Consider the following 14,577-nt stretch of genomic DNA (forward strand, 5'->3'; position numbering starts at 1 on the left):
CCGATACACGGCAGCTAAATCCGAACATGTCGCATCATTTTATCGCGGGTCGCTCCGTGTGGTTTGTATTTCTTACGTAAGGACTGTTACTGCGAGGCTGAGCTCAAACTTAGCGAGGAAGGAGAAGACGAGTGGTGCATTCACTGCTAAAGGAAGAAACTGTCGTCGTTTTATGTGAATACGAGGTTTTATTAGATAGAATTAAGATCAAATAGAATCAGATTCATTTGTGCAGCGACAAATCATAAGAAAGTTACATCGGGACACTTTACGTACAGAGCAGGTCGACACCAACAGAACCATGGTAGGCTCAAAGAGAACACAGAACCGTCTGTGACTGATCAGGAAAACCTGGAAACAACACAGACCTGCTCTGTGAAAAGTGGTGGCACTTTGTTCTGGTTTGGGGCTACATTTGATTTGGATGGTTTGCTGTGTAGAAGAAAAGATAAGACATTATAAAAAGGACAATAAGCTCAGTGTTGCTGTGTGTGCCTCATGTGAGGTGATTGATTTTTGTTATATGATCCGTCTGATACACCTGAGTACTGAATACAGTCCTCTCATTGTGTTTGTCTGACTGATGGTTACGTTGTGTAGTTGTTACAGACCACAGCCAAATAAATCAACCTTAAACTGGACTTCTGTATCTGTTTTCTTCACAGCTGGACACTCCTGCAGACATCTTCTGTCCTTCTTAGTGACACAACTTTTTACAATTCATTCAGACGCTGTTTGTTATCTTCAGGTAGCCCAGGAGGTCCTTCCTGCTGCTGGAGCTCAATAAAGTCCACAATAATCAGAAAGTGGCAGCTTCATTACACACAGGCTGATTTGTGTCACTTTGATGATTATAAGTTTCAGCTCATGGAAACACTAAACTCAGCAGCTCAGAGTGTTTTAACACAGAAATGTTGGCCTGATCCGAGCGGGGCTCCGTCCCGTTCCCACCCCGGCCACAGGCTCCGGTCGGTGGGTCACCTCCTCTGTAACACTCTGAGGGCGCTTTGTTTGGCTGGCTAAAATCCTGCTAGTGTAACAGCTGTGGTCGGTACGGATTGGGACGACTCACAGGTTTGGCCCTGTGTTTGTAAGGCCTTCACACACACACACACCTTCATGTTGAAGAGTTTAGTCTCTGGCTTTCTTTTTTACATTACGTGTTAAAACAGGCCAGTCAATTTAAAGTGTGTGTGTGGGGGGGTGAACACAATAGGAAGGTTAAGAGAAAAATAGTTTTTATTTCTGTATATTTGTGTTTACATGTTTTATGAACACAATATAAATTTATAAATAGAAATAAAAAATATAGAAATATAACAGAATATAATAGAAATGAAAATATCAGAATCCTGATCATGGATGTTCCCCATCATTCCTCTGTTACAGCAGCATGTCCCGTCCCTGTCCCCCCTGTAGCCCCCCAGGCTGCTCCTGATTCCCCTCCATGTGGTCCATCTGTATGGACACCGTTCATGAGACCTTCAGCCTCTCTGTAGATCATCTGCTGCCTCGGTGGTTCTTCTGTCCTTCTTCCTCTGAGTCTCATCTCACACGTCTCTGTGACAAAGAACTTTGTGTTAAATACAGTCGACGGATCAGAACAATAACGTGTTTCCACTTTTCAGGCTCCAATCTTTAACTTTCACACTAAAATATTGGATGGATTCACGTCTTTGAGCCTCCAAAAGTCACTGAAGAGAAACTGAGAAGTTTAGAGCTGAAACTTCTCGTTGACACAAAAAGGACACACAACAGCAGCTACAGACAAATTAGACTCCACAACACTGATGAAATGTTAAAGAGCAGAACTTTGGAACTTACTGATTCCTCCACATTTCCACAGGACTCCAATAATAATGAACACAAGAACAGCAGCACCAAGAACACCTCCGACCACAGCAGGAACATCCACCTTCTCTGGACCTGAAGGAAAATGAAACACAAACTCTCATGTTGTTACTGACTCTGCTGAGGATTTAACAGAAACAAGAAGATCTGACCATCTTCTACCCAAAGAACAAGCCACAGACATTCACCTGGATCTGTTGGGGTGGTGGGGGTCCTGATGGTCGTGTGATCAGCTGTCAGTTGGCCTTTTTCTACTGTTTCAGAGGAAAAACAAACTGTTTAAGTACGACTTCAAATCACAAATGTAGAATTTAGACAAACCCAAACACACTGACAGCATTAAATGAATCTGTCTTACCAACATCAAGGGTGACGTTAAAGGGAACGTTCCTTCCTCTGATATAAACAGTGTACAGTCCACGGTCACTGAGCTGCACTGAGGAGATCTGCAGGTTCAGGATTCCTCCTTTCAGGTCTTCATGATTCAGACTAAACCTGTTGGAGTCTGCGTTGTCTTCACTGTGATCTTTCCCATCTCTATATGAGATGACTTCCTCGTTGAGGTTCGGTCTGCTGACTGATATCATCTCATCCTGCAGGTCCACAGTTTGATTCAGACGACACCGAATGGAAACAGTTTCACCTTCTTCTGTCTGGATCGGCTGAGGGGGACAGATGACGTCATGCTGTCCTGTGGACGCAAACAGACAACACTTGGACAATAAATTGTCCTCTTTAAACACTGCAGACATACAGAAAGCTGAAGGTCTTCAAAGTGTTCTCTTTGTCCCTTCAGTCTTCAGTCCACACTGAACACTGACCTGCTGCCGTGTGTCCAGTATTTATTTATTTATTATGTATTTATATCAGATGGACAATAAACACGCCAATGAGCCGAGCTCAAAAAACAGATTTAGATCTGTAAGAAATAACTCCAGAATAAACAGCAGACAGTTCAGTCAGCTTCTTGATTTGGTGGACTTCCTGCCGCTCAGTGAAAGTCTGTGCATGAAGCCTTCAGAATAAAAGCAAAGGAGCCATATTATATTTCACAGCTGGTCACAGAATAATGGTCCAGTCGAACCGGAAGTGAGCTCACAAAGGTCCCGTCGAACCGGAAGTGATCTCACAAAGGTCCAGTCGATCCGGATAACTGTAGGTATTTTCATGGCAGAATATCTCCGCCCCTATTTTGAAGGCTCAGTCTTGTGGCGTCACTTCCTGCTGTTGTTATTGACGGAAACTTGATCAGCAGATTGGCTGTTCCCCTCAGCCAATCAGAGAGCGGCCCGCACGTCACCGTGTTTCCCCCCTCACATGTTCAAATGGTGTTTTTAAGTTCGACAAGTTTTTGTACACCATCAATGAATACATGTTTAGGTGGTGTCCATCAAGAAACAACACCTGACTGACCTCCTCCGTGTCGTTCACCGGCCACCGATCATGATTTTCTGATCACGACCACATTTTAATAATCATAATCATCAACTCACCGGCAGCACGAAGAGGAGCAGCAGCCAGCAGCAGAGTTCTGATGAGGAATAAAGCGGTCCGATCCATGAATGAGGAGGAACTGTCGTCGAGGCTTCTGAGTTCAGACAGATCTCGTAGCTACCCGGTAATAACAGGAGGATGAGCTCAGTCTGAGCTTTAACGCGCGGCCAGGTGTATTTGACACCGGAGGCCCCGCCCTCAAGTGACGTCACACCTCAGGTAGGTAAACCTACAGGTACAGTTTTCTTCTCCCTGGATCAGCTTTTTGGGACAGATGACGTCATTCTGTCCTGTGGACACAAACAGACAACATTCAGCTCTAAAAGACAAAGACGAGGATCACTTCTTACATTTAAACAAACAGCAGGAGGCCTCCTGATTTCACTTATTATTTCCCACCTTTCATTTGTTTCATTCTTTCTTCGGCTCAGTCAACATCTTGGTCCATCTATTGCTGACTTTTATGGAGTCAGAACAGTCTCAGTCTCTCATGTTAATTGTCATATCCCTCGTACCACAGGTCGGGGGGTGGCTGTGATATTCTATCAATCATACTTATCAACCCCAGACCAAAATCTGGCTGCAGGTCTTTTGAAAGCCTCACTCTTAGTCTTTCCCACTCAGACTGGAAAGGTGAAAAACCAGTTCTGTTAGTTACAGTATACCGTCCACCTGGTCCGTACTCAGAATTCCTATCAGAGTTTTCTGAGTTTATATCAGAGTTAGTACTTAGTACAGATAAAATCATTATTCTGGGAGATTTCAATATACATGTTGATGTAGAAAGCGACAGCCTTAGTTCTGGGTTTCTTTCCCTACTAGACTCAATTGGCTTTTCCCAGCATGTGAATGAACCCACTCACTTCTACAATCATATCCTTGATGTTGTTCTAACTTATGGCATTAAAATTGACAAGCTAACAATTCTTCCCCAAAATTCTCTCCTGTCTGACCATTACCTTATTACATTTGAGTTTACTTTAATGGGCTGCACAGCATTGAGGAATAAATTCAGCTATAGAAGATGTTTATCTGAAGCTGCTGTGGCTAAATTTAAAGAAAACATTTGGTCATCATTCCCAACAATGCCAACAAGGTTGATGACCTTGTGATTAGCACTATGGCCACACTGCGTTCGAATCTTGATAATGCTGCCCCTCTCAAAAAGAAAGTATTCAATCTGAGGAGGCTGGCTCCCTGGTATAGTTACCAAATCCGTACCTTGAAGCAGACATCAAGGAAATTAGAAAGAAACTGGCGTTCCAGTAAGTCAGAAGAGTCTCACAGAGCCTGGAAAGATATAAGCCTAAAAACGTATAAAAAAGCTCTCTGCAGTGCTAGAAGTTCATATTACTCAGCACTCATAGAAGAAAACAAGAACAACCCCAGGTTTCTCTTCAGCACTGTAGCCAGGCTGACAGAGAGCCATAGCTCAGTTGAACCAGTGATCCCCTTAGCTCTAAGCAGTGATGATTTTATTAACTTTTTTACAGACAAAATTCTCACGATCAGAGAAAGAATTTATCAGCTCTTGCCTACGTTAGATAAAAATCTCCTACTGAATACAGCAACTGCTGAATCAGCTGCAACGCCTCTTTTACATCTGGAATCATTCTCACCTCTAAATCTCTCAGAGCTAGCTTCTATAGTTTCATCATCCAGACCGTCAACCTGTCTATTAGACCCAGTACCAACTAGCCTCTTTAAAGAGATCTTTTATGTAATTGAGCCGTTCATTCTAGATTTGGTTAATCTGACTTTATTTCTGGGTTATGTACCTCAGGCACTTAAGACCGTGGTCATCAAACCCCAGCTTAAAAAGCCTAATCTTGATCCAGATGTTTTGGCAAACTATAGACCCATATCAAACCTTCCATTTATTTCTAAAATCATTGAGAAAGCTGTAGCAAAACAACTACACGAGCATCTGGATGGGAACAGTTTGTTTGAAGAGTTTCAGTCAGGATTTAGAGCCCATCATAGCACAGAAACAGCTGGTTAAAGTCTCCAATGACATTCTAATGGCCTCAGACAATGGATCAGCCTCCATACTTCTCCTTCTAGATCTTAGTGCTGCATTCGACACCATAGATCATAATATTTTACTACAGAGACTGGAACATGAAATTGGAATTAAAGGAACTGCACTAAGGTGGTTCAAATCCTACTTATCAGATAGACATCAGTTTGTTCATGTTAACAGCTCCTCCTCATGTACTGTAGTCAGTCATGGAGTCCCGCAGGGTTCGGTACTTGGACCAATCCTCTTTACGCTTCATCTGCTTCCTCTAGGCAACATTATCAGGAAACACAGCATCAACTTCCACTGCTACGCAGACGATACTCAGCTGTACCTATCAATGAAGCCAAATGAAGTCAGTCAGATAGTCAGACTGCAGGCATGTCTTGAAGACATAAAAGTCTGGATGACTGGAAATTTTTTACTTCTCAACTCTGACAAAACAGAAGTTATTGTACTCGGTCCTAAGCACCTCAGAAAAATACTATCTAATCATCTCATCAGTTTGGACGGCATTACTTTGACTTCCAGCTCCACTGTAAGAATCCTTGGAGTAATTTTTGACCAGGACATGTCCTTTGTCCCTCACATAAAACCAGTTAGTCGGGCAGCTTTCTTCCACCTGAGAAACATTAAGAAAATCAGAAACATCTTTTCTCAGGATGATGCAGAAAAACTAGTCCATGCATTTGTAACTTCTAGGCTGGACTACTGTAACTCATTACTATCTGGATGTCCAAACAAATCTCTAAAAGGCCTTCAGTTGATTCAGAACGCTGCTGCACGAATATTAACAGGAACTAGGAAAAGAGATCACATCTCTCCTGTGTTAGCTGCTCTTCATTGGCTGCCAGTAAAATATAGAGTAGAATTCAAAATCCTTCTTTTAACGTATAAAGCTCTTAATGGCCAAACTCCATCATATCTCAGAGAGCTCATAGTTCCTTACTGTCCTAGTAGGCCACTCCGCTCCCTAGAACACTGACCTGATGCCCCCCCCCTTGATAAGAACCATGTTTCTTAAAAATCCCCATTTCTCCCAGTTCTAAGCACGTTTACTGTATTTACTAACCATGTTTTCCTCTCCTCTCTCTCCCTGTCCTCAGCCTGCAGGTGGTGACTCATCTCCATTCTGTACTACAGCTCAACTCCATGAACTTCATGTAACAACACCCCCCCCCAACCCTAACTCTATCTCATTCTCTCACGCTCTCTCAACCCAACCAGTCGAGGCAGATGGCCACCCCCCCGCCCCGAGCCTGGTTTTGCCTGAAGTTTCTGCCTCTTAAAGGAAATTTTCCTGCTCATCAGGGGATCTGTTGGGTCTCTTTAAATCATTTTATAAAGAGTTTGGTCTGGACCTGCTCTGTATGTAAAGTGCCTTGATTTAATGTTTGTTATGATTTGTCGCTACACAAATAAATCTCATTTGATTTGATTACCATCACGGGAACGTGCAAAGTGTAGTCGTAGGGGTGTATAGAAGTCTGACCGTCAGAAACTTCAGAGACAGAAGTTGGGTTGTAATTTAAATAAGAATAAGAAAGTTTGGTCGTATAGTAAATAATAATAATGATGATCATTAGAAAGACTCGGGGCTGGAGAAGCAGCTCGAGAAGAAACCGATTGAAACTAACTAAACTAAAGGCCGGGGGAGCAGCGGCCAGATGTGCCAACCGGAGGTCGGGGCTCCGGCTCCGGTCCCGGTAGAAGGTGTTAACGACACCCTGGTGCAATATGATGAAAATGTAAAAGTACAGAGACAGAGCGGTGAAAAGTCATCCACTGAGGCAGTGATGGAGGAGTTCATCGATGATGATGATGAATTTTTAAAGATGTCACAGAAAAGAAAGAGTACAGACTCTTCACAGAAAAGCACAAAAACCAAAAAGTTAATGAAAGAGAAAGAAACTGTTACGGAGTTCCAGACTAACGTGTGTCTGACTCAGGAGGAGCAGCCTAGTTTTTACTCTCCAACTGAAATTAAATCATTTTTAGAAAAAACTAAAGGTGCCAGAATCCCACTGATTGAAGAGTATTTCCCTGATCTGGACCTCTTCATTCAGTCAGCCTCTGACCCGTAAGTCAGGAAATCTGGAAGAGGTGCTGACGGATCAGGAGATCTACAGGCTGAGGAAACTGGTTGGAAGAGCCAAGTTCAATCCTCAGTAATGATGATGATGTCTAAACAGTTTTTATGCCCATCCCTCCTTTTTATTTGTGTTTTTACTGCAGTTTCCTTTTTAATCTCTCCATTCATGGGTGATTTTAAACTCAGCAGCCTAAACCTGAACGGAGCCAGGGCTGAAAAAAAAAGAGCTGCTGTTTTTAAAATGATGAGATTAAGAGGTTGAGCATTTTGTTAGTGCAGGAAACACACAGCAGTACAGACAACGAGAGCGACTGGAGGAGGGCTTTTAATGGGGGTGTCATTTTAAGTCACAAATCCAGCTGCAGTGGAGGAGTGGGCATTTTATTCTGGAGGAGTTTTTTACCTCTATCCACCGAGGTAGAGGAGATCATACCAGGGGTTTTACTGAAGGTCAAAGCTTTTGATGAAAACATGAATTTAGTATTTTTAAACATTTATACATTAAGGTCTCATGTTTCACTCTGTAAACACACAAAAAGAAATCTGTTCACGCTGAAACCTTTAATTCTATTTTTACAGCTTTATTGCCATTTATTTAAATTTATTTCTGTATACCTTTGCCTTGTCAAACTGTTTCTTGTTCTTAAAATGATGACAATCAGGATTAATTCTGAAAAAAAAGAAAAAAAAAAACAACCAGTAAAATGTCACTTTCCCCAAAAAGCTTCCTGGTTTGACAAACTATAAACTATATATATTTCTCCCTGGCAGAATTTAGTACAGATACGAGGACAGATCCCTGCGGGGTGCCAATGTTTGTGGTAGTGCTGGCTGCAGTCCTGTTTCCAATCCTGACAGACTGCGGCACAACATTTTACCCACTGTGTGAGGTTGACAGCTAATATTCATATATTGCAGGTATAATAATCAGACTATGATAATAATCAACATATTTAATTAACTGGAGAAAATATTGACAACAGAAATCAGATACCAGATAAAAACAGATAAACAAACAACAGCAGGAGGAATCAGGAGCACAAAGATAATTATATTCACAGGAAATAAGAACAACGAAACAGTCATTTCTCATGTGCACACATCAGCAGGAAAAGAAACTCTTTAGTGGTTTGTCATATCTCTTCCTGAGGTTACTCAGCTTTCAGGTTCTCACTCTATTTGACAGTTCAAATGTGGACTGCACTTTGGCTTCTTAAATACACACTACATGAATGAAAACACACAAAATGCACAACAGAGTCCACACTCAGCCGGGCTGTTACCGAGCCCGTAACAAAGAAATAACCCCTTAAAGGAAGTAGTTTCAAGCTCACCAAATCCTTTTTCAAAACCTGAAGTAAACAGAATCCAGCAGAACGGACGGCAGGTGAACACAACATCCGTCCAAAAACGGATCAGATCAGCCGCTGTTTGGTCTGAGCTGTCTTTTTCCTTCTCACTCGTCTCTGACGTCCGTCGTTTTGTGTTGTGATGTTTTATTGCCATGAACAGTTTTTATTTTAATATGAAATAAAATGTACATGACTCTCCTTTTTGTTGTTTTTGTAAAACCACTGTGAAAATCACATTTTTAGATACCAGAGTGAAGTTACAGATAAGCAGCAAAGAAAGCGGCTGGTGAGGTTTTCTGTCACTTGATATGGAATGAACATCTTCTTGGAACGGTGTGTGTGTGTGTTTGTGTTTGTGTGTTTGTCTGTGTGTGTTCTGTGTGTCTGTGTGTGTGTGTGTGTGTGTGTTTGTGTTTCTGTGTGTCTGTGTCTGTGTGTGTCTGTGTGTGTCTGTGTGTGTGTCTGTGTGTGTCTGTGTGTGTTCTGTGTGTGTTGTGTGTCTGTGTGTGTGTGTGTCTGTGTGTGTTCTGTGTGTGTGTCTGTGTGTGTTCTGTGTGTGTCAGTGTGTCTGTGTGTGTCTGTGTGTCTGTGTGTGTTCTGTGTGTGTTCTGTGTGTGTCAGTGTGTGTTCTGTGTGTGTCTGTGTGTCTGTGTGTGTTCTGTGTGTGTTTGTGTGTGTTCTGTGTGTGTGTCTGTGTGTGTCTGTGTGTGTTGTGTGTGTGTTGTGTGTCTGTGTGTGTTCTGTGTGTGTCTGTGTTCTGTGTGTGTCTGTGTGTGTTCTGTGTGTGTTCTGTGTGTCTGTGTGTGTTCTGTGTGTGTCTGTGTTCTGTGTGTGTTCTGTGTGTCTGTGTGTGTCTGTGTGTGTTCTGTGTGTCTGTGTGTGTTCTGTGTGTGTTGTGTGTCTGTGTGTGTCTGTGTGTGTTCTGTGTGTGTTGTGTGTCTGTGTGTGTTCTGTGTGTGTCTGTGTGTCTGTGTGTGTTCTGTGTGTGTTGTGTGTCTGTGTGTGTCTGTGTGTGTTCTGTGTGTGTTGTGTGTCTGTGTGTGTCTGTGTGTGTTCTGTGTGTGTTGTGTGTCTGTGTGTGTTCTGTGTGTGTCTGTGTGTCTGTGTGTGTTCTGTGTGTGTTGTGTGTCTGTGTGTGTCTGTGTGTGTTCTGTGTGTGTTGTGTGTCTGTGTGTGTCTGTGTGTGTTCTTTGTGACACCGTGATTCTTCAGCTACCTCCAAACTTCCTCTTTCTGTGTTCACTCTCACAAACGAACCGTTTTCTGGATCCGTCCGACATGAAGCCGACTCTCTTCGTTACTCTCTCCTGGTTTTTTGTGTCTCGGTGAGTTATTTCTTATTTCTTCATGTTTTCTGACGGAGCTTTGAAACTTTGAAAATATTTCCTTTCTGGTCGTTGAGATTTGATATAAATTCACTGTGATGAACAGAATGTGCAGCTCGTTATAAAGATTCATTAAAGATTCTGATTTCATTTTGAATATATAAACGGGATAAAATGTTTTTTGGACCTGTGTGTGCACTCACCGGCCAAAATATATTATATATTTAAAAATCATTGATTTTTAGTCAGGAACTACATTAATGACTGTTTTCTGAAGCTGTTAGCAGAAATGTAATTTTTACACACACACACAATGTACACACAACAGTCTCACATTCTCTGAAGGCTTAAATGTCATTACTAACAACTCTCATCTCAAAAATTGCAGTCTTTGTGTGTTTTGTTATGTACAACAGTAATGATTTATTTATTTTATCAGCTGAAACATTTGTCCTGTATTTGGGGACAGCTGCTCCAAACGTTCAGACAAAAAGGAAGCTTCATTTCTTTCATAACTCTTTGGTGATAAACCGCTGTGGTATCTGCCTCTCTGTGGTTACGGCTCATACTTATCAAAGCTCTAAATAAAGCACCTCAGATTTAAGCACCTCGGAGGTTGAAGGTTTTGTGCAACAGATGCAGCACATGTGGTTCAAAAAAGGTGAAGTAACAACCAACAGAAGAAAAAACGTCTTCTGCTGGTTAGTCTGAAATAAAGTGAAGTTCACTTCATACAAAGTCGTCTGATTCAACGAAACAACAGACCTTCAGTGTGGAAGGTTATATGATTTATATGATTTTTGTCTCAGTACCACCGAAACTTGGAGACAAGATGAGAAATGAATCATTAACATATATATATATATATATATATATATATAATAAAATAGGTCACAGGTCACAGCTTTGTTCCGTCATGCTACAGAGAGTATTGAGTGAAAACTGCTATGACGCTTTGTTTCAGTATCTTAGAAGAACTGGATTTATTAAAAGAATATAACTTTGCTTTTTTAAATTGTAAAAGTTTCCTTAGATAGAACGACGAAGTAATAATCTTGGTCCACACTCCTCACCAGTCGGTGGCGGTAAAGAGCCATAACGACTTCTGGAAACCGCCTTTTAATCCAAGAAGAAGAAGCTTTATCGTCTCTCTGATTGGTTGTCAACAAGCCCCGCCCCGTTGGAAAATCCCCGGGATTCAGCGGTGGATAAGAACTCCTCCTGAACTCCATGACGGGCTGGTTCTGTTCATTCATTCATGAATCGGACCGCTTTATTCCTCATCAGAACTCTGCTGCTGGCTGCTGCTGCTCTTCGTGCTGCCGGTGAGTTGATGATTATTACTAAAATCTGAAGCATAAATATGAATTCATTGATATTTTACAGAATGATGAATTGGTGTACAAAAACGTCTTCTCCGACTTAAAAGCACCATCTGAACATGTGAGGGGGAGGGAGGCTGTTAGTGCCTTTTTATTTCTAACAGTTAAAAACACAGTCATCATGAACATGCAGACTAAAAGTAAAGCTGAGGGGAAAGTCTCCTGATTGTAGAGCCGTTGATGCAGGCTCATGTTGTCCCCTCGTCACCAGAGGCCGCTGACTGCCTCCGTTAGTGTGATTCAGCGGTGAGAAAAGGTGAGGCAGGGTGCCTTTACTCCTGCTGACCGCTTTTCTTTTCATAACATCTAAGTCCAGTAGTCAATGCACGAGTATCTTAATGTTGTGTTTATCTTACATTTGTTCTACAGCCTGATAAATACTGTAATTGGACTACAGATCTCCCTGCTCAAGGCCTTGTGACCAATTTTGTTTGTGTGATGGTCGCTACACTGTCCAAAGAGCTTTTTAACTACAAATCCAGAGAAAAGAACGATGAGCTTCTTTTTCTGTTTGATTCCATTTTTACTTCTTATTGTTTGTTTTGATGTTTAATTTTTCCATTTAAACTTGGCAGCACTTCAACTAAAGACTTGAGTTCTGTGCGTTTGCAGCGTTTAAATGTAAGAAGTGATCCTCGTCTTTGTCTTTTAGAGCTGTTTGAATGTTTTCTGTTTGTGTCCACAGGACAGAATGACGTCATCTGTCCCCCTCAGCCGATCCAGACAGAAGAAGGTGAAACTGTTTCCATTCGGTGTCGTCTGAATCAAACTGTGGACCTGCAGGATGAGATGATATCAGTCAGCAGACCGAACCTCAACGAGGAAGTCATCTCATATAGAGATGGGAAAGATCACAGTGAAGACAACGCAGACTCCATCAGGTTTAGTCTGAATCATGAAGACCTGAAAGGAGGAATCCTGAACCTGCAGATCTCCTCAGTGCAGCTCAGTGACCGTGGACTGTACACTGTTTATATCAGAGGAAGGAACGTTCCCTTTAACGTCACCCTTGATGTTGGTAAGACAGATTCATTTAATGCTGTCAGTGTGTTTGGGTTTGTCTAAATTCTACATTTGTGATTTGAAGTCGTACTTAAACAGTTTGTTTTTCCTCTGAAACAGTAAAAAAAAGTTCAGCGGACCATCAGGACCCCCACCACCCCAACAGATCCAGGTGAATGTCTGTGGCTTGTTCTTTGGGTAGAAGATGGTCAGATCTTCTTGTTTCTGTTAAATCCTCAGCAGAGTCAGTAACAACATGAGAGTTTGTGTTTCATTTTCCTTCAGGTCCAGAGAAGGTGGATGTTCCTGCTGTGGTTGGAGGTGTTCTTGGTGCTGCTGCTGTTCTTGTGTTCATTATTATTGGAGTCCTGTGGAAATGTGGAAGAATCAGTAAGTTCCAAAGTTCTGCTCTTTAACTTTTCATCAGTGTTGTGGAGTCTAATTTGTCTGTAGCTGCTGTTGTGTGTCCTTTTTGTGTCAACGAGACGTTTCAGCTCTAAACTTCTCAGTTTCTCTTCAGTGACCTTTGGAGGCTCAAAGACGTGAATCCATCCAATATTTTAGTGTGAAAGTTAAAGATTGGAGCCTGAAAAGTGGAAACACGTTATTGTTCTGATCCGTCGACTGTATTTAACACAAAGTTCTTTGTCACAGAGACGTGTGAGATGAGACTCAGAGGAAGAAGGACAGAAGAACCACCGAGGCAGCAGATGATCTACAGAGAGGCTGAAGGTCTCATGAACAGTGTCCATACAGATGGACCACATGGAGGGGAATCAGGAGCAGCCTGGGGGGCTACAGGGGGGACAGGGACGGGACATGCTGCTGTAACAGAGGAATGATGGGGATTCTGATATTTCTGCCTTCACTAACACCAGCACCAGTCGGATTGTTGTTACGTCCTACAGACTTTACTGACCAAAAGCTTAAAGTCTTCAAACACTTTTCCTCCTCGTCAGATTCACTCCACTGCCTGATTATTTAGGATCCGTTCTGAAGTCCCGCCGTGGTCGTGCCCCGTCTCGCCTCTCTGCTGTCAGGTCAGACAGTCAGTGTATTGAAAACTAACCTAAATCTGGCTGATGTGCTGCCTAATTTAGAGAACAATCTGCCTCTTTTCTTAAAACTCCCCTTTGTTCTCCTTGAGGTGCTATTTAGAAGTGGGATATATTTCTCATTTCTTTTTCCTATTTCCATTGTATTTGAAACTCTTTTTAATCCAGATGATATACATTTAGATTTAGATTTTTTAAATATTATTTTATATATATATACCAGATTCAATGTGTGTAAAGTTGGGAGTATGGATAACTATTGACCTGTAGCCTGAGCCAGTGTTCTGTCTAAAACCATGGAAGGGATCCTGTTGGATCGAATATCTGAAAGTATTTCATCTTCTGACAGTCAGTTTGGATTTAAACCAAAACATGCTACTGACTTATGTATCTGTCCTGTTAAAGAAATGGTAAACAGCTACAGAGACAGAAATGAATGTCTTCATGTGCTTTATAGATGCCCCCAAAGCTTTTGATGGCTCTTCACACTGAAGCAAAGAGGGGTCCCTGGGGTAGAGCTGGATTACAGCAGCTTCTTGACATCTGTACTGAGTATGGTGTGCAATATGACAAAGTGTTGTGTTAATATGCAGAACAAAAATGGGAAAATGTTTTTGTTGCACTTTTCCTCATGAGTTTGCACTGGAAGAAAAACTTTTATTGTATTTATAAATCAAATGCTAAAATATAAAGTGATTATCTTTGCTAAATGGATATTGAAGGCTTTACGTTGATCCCTTTGATGCAAAATGTTGTCCTTTTTTTATAAAATTTAAATAAAGCACTAAAATAGTCTGTGTCCTTTCGTGCTATTTTTTGAGGTTCAGGATTTCTCTGTCATTCCTCAAAATAAATCCTCTCCAGCTGATCAGCAGCTCTCTGTCCACTTCTACCTCCACACTTTATCAAATAGGGCTAAACTTCTACAAAGTCTTTAACAGTACGACTTCTACAAAGTTTATTCTTGTTATTGTGGTATCACAAACTGCACACATCTTTCTTTG

General features: G+C 41.7%; 2 protein-coding genes across 2 annotated transcripts; one reads left to right on the forward strand and one right to left on the reverse strand.

The window, feature by feature from the left end:
• Positions 1-1,372: 1,372 nt before the first annotated feature.
• Positions 1,373-3,534, reverse strand: LOC115042036 (uncharacterized). Its single transcript, XM_029500078.1, has 5 exons — positions 3,345-3,534; positions 2,210-2,542; positions 2,040-2,105; positions 1,825-1,926; positions 1,373-1,560 (listed from the first exon to the last, which is right to left on the reverse strand). The coding sequence occupies exons 1-5, from the start codon at positions 3,409-3,411 to the stop codon at positions 1,373-1,375; spliced, it is 756 nt and encodes a 251-aa protein (XP_029355938.1). The 5' UTR covers positions 3,412-3,534.
• A 7,499-nt stretch (positions 3,535-11,033) lies between these two features.
• Positions 11,034-14,351, forward strand: LOC115038812 (butyrophilin subfamily 2 member A2-like). The gene is made up of 5 exons (XM_029497261.1): positions 11,034-11,459; positions 12,202-12,534; positions 12,639-12,690; positions 12,804-12,908; positions 13,173-14,351. Exons 1-5 carry the CDS (start codon positions 11,393-11,395, stop codon positions 13,180-13,182), a joined length of 567 nt encoding a protein of 188 aa, XP_029353121.1. The 5' UTR covers positions 11,034-11,392; the 3' UTR covers positions 13,183-14,351.
• Positions 14,352-14,577: the final 226 nt, after the last annotated feature.

Source organism: Echeneis naucrates, chromosome 1, assembly GCF_900963305.1.
Source record: "Echeneis naucrates chromosome 1, fEcheNa1.1, whole genome shotgun sequence".
In the NCBI taxonomy this organism is placed as follows: Eukaryota; Metazoa; Chordata; class Actinopteri; order Carangiformes; family Echeneidae; genus Echeneis; species Echeneis naucrates.

Bases quoted from the DNA above. Each gene is read 5' to 3' on its own strand.
- LOC115038812 (XM_029497261.1), top strand. From the start codon at position 11,393: ATGAATCGGACCGCTTTATTCCTCATCAGAACTCTGCTGCTGGCTGCT. The intron at 11,460-12,201 runs GTGAGTTGATGA...TTGTGTCCACAG, and splicing joins TGCTGCTCTTCGTGCTGCCG to GACAGAATGACGTCATCTGT. The intron at 12,535-12,638 runs GTAAGACAGATT...CCTCTGAAACAG, and splicing joins TAACGTCACCCTTGATGTTG to TAAAAAAAAGTTCAGCGGAC.
- LOC115042036 (XM_029500078.1), bottom strand. From the start codon at position 3,411: ATGGATCGGACCGCTTTATTCCTCATCAGAACTCTGCTGCTGGCTGCT. The intron at 2,543-3,344 runs GTGAGTTGATGA...TTGCGTCCACAG, and splicing joins TGCTCCTCTTCGTGCTGCCG to GACAGCATGACGTCATCTGT. The intron at 2,106-2,209 runs GTAAGACAGATT...CCTCTGAAACAG, and splicing joins TAACGTCACCCTTGATGTTG to TAGAAAAAGGCCAACTGACA.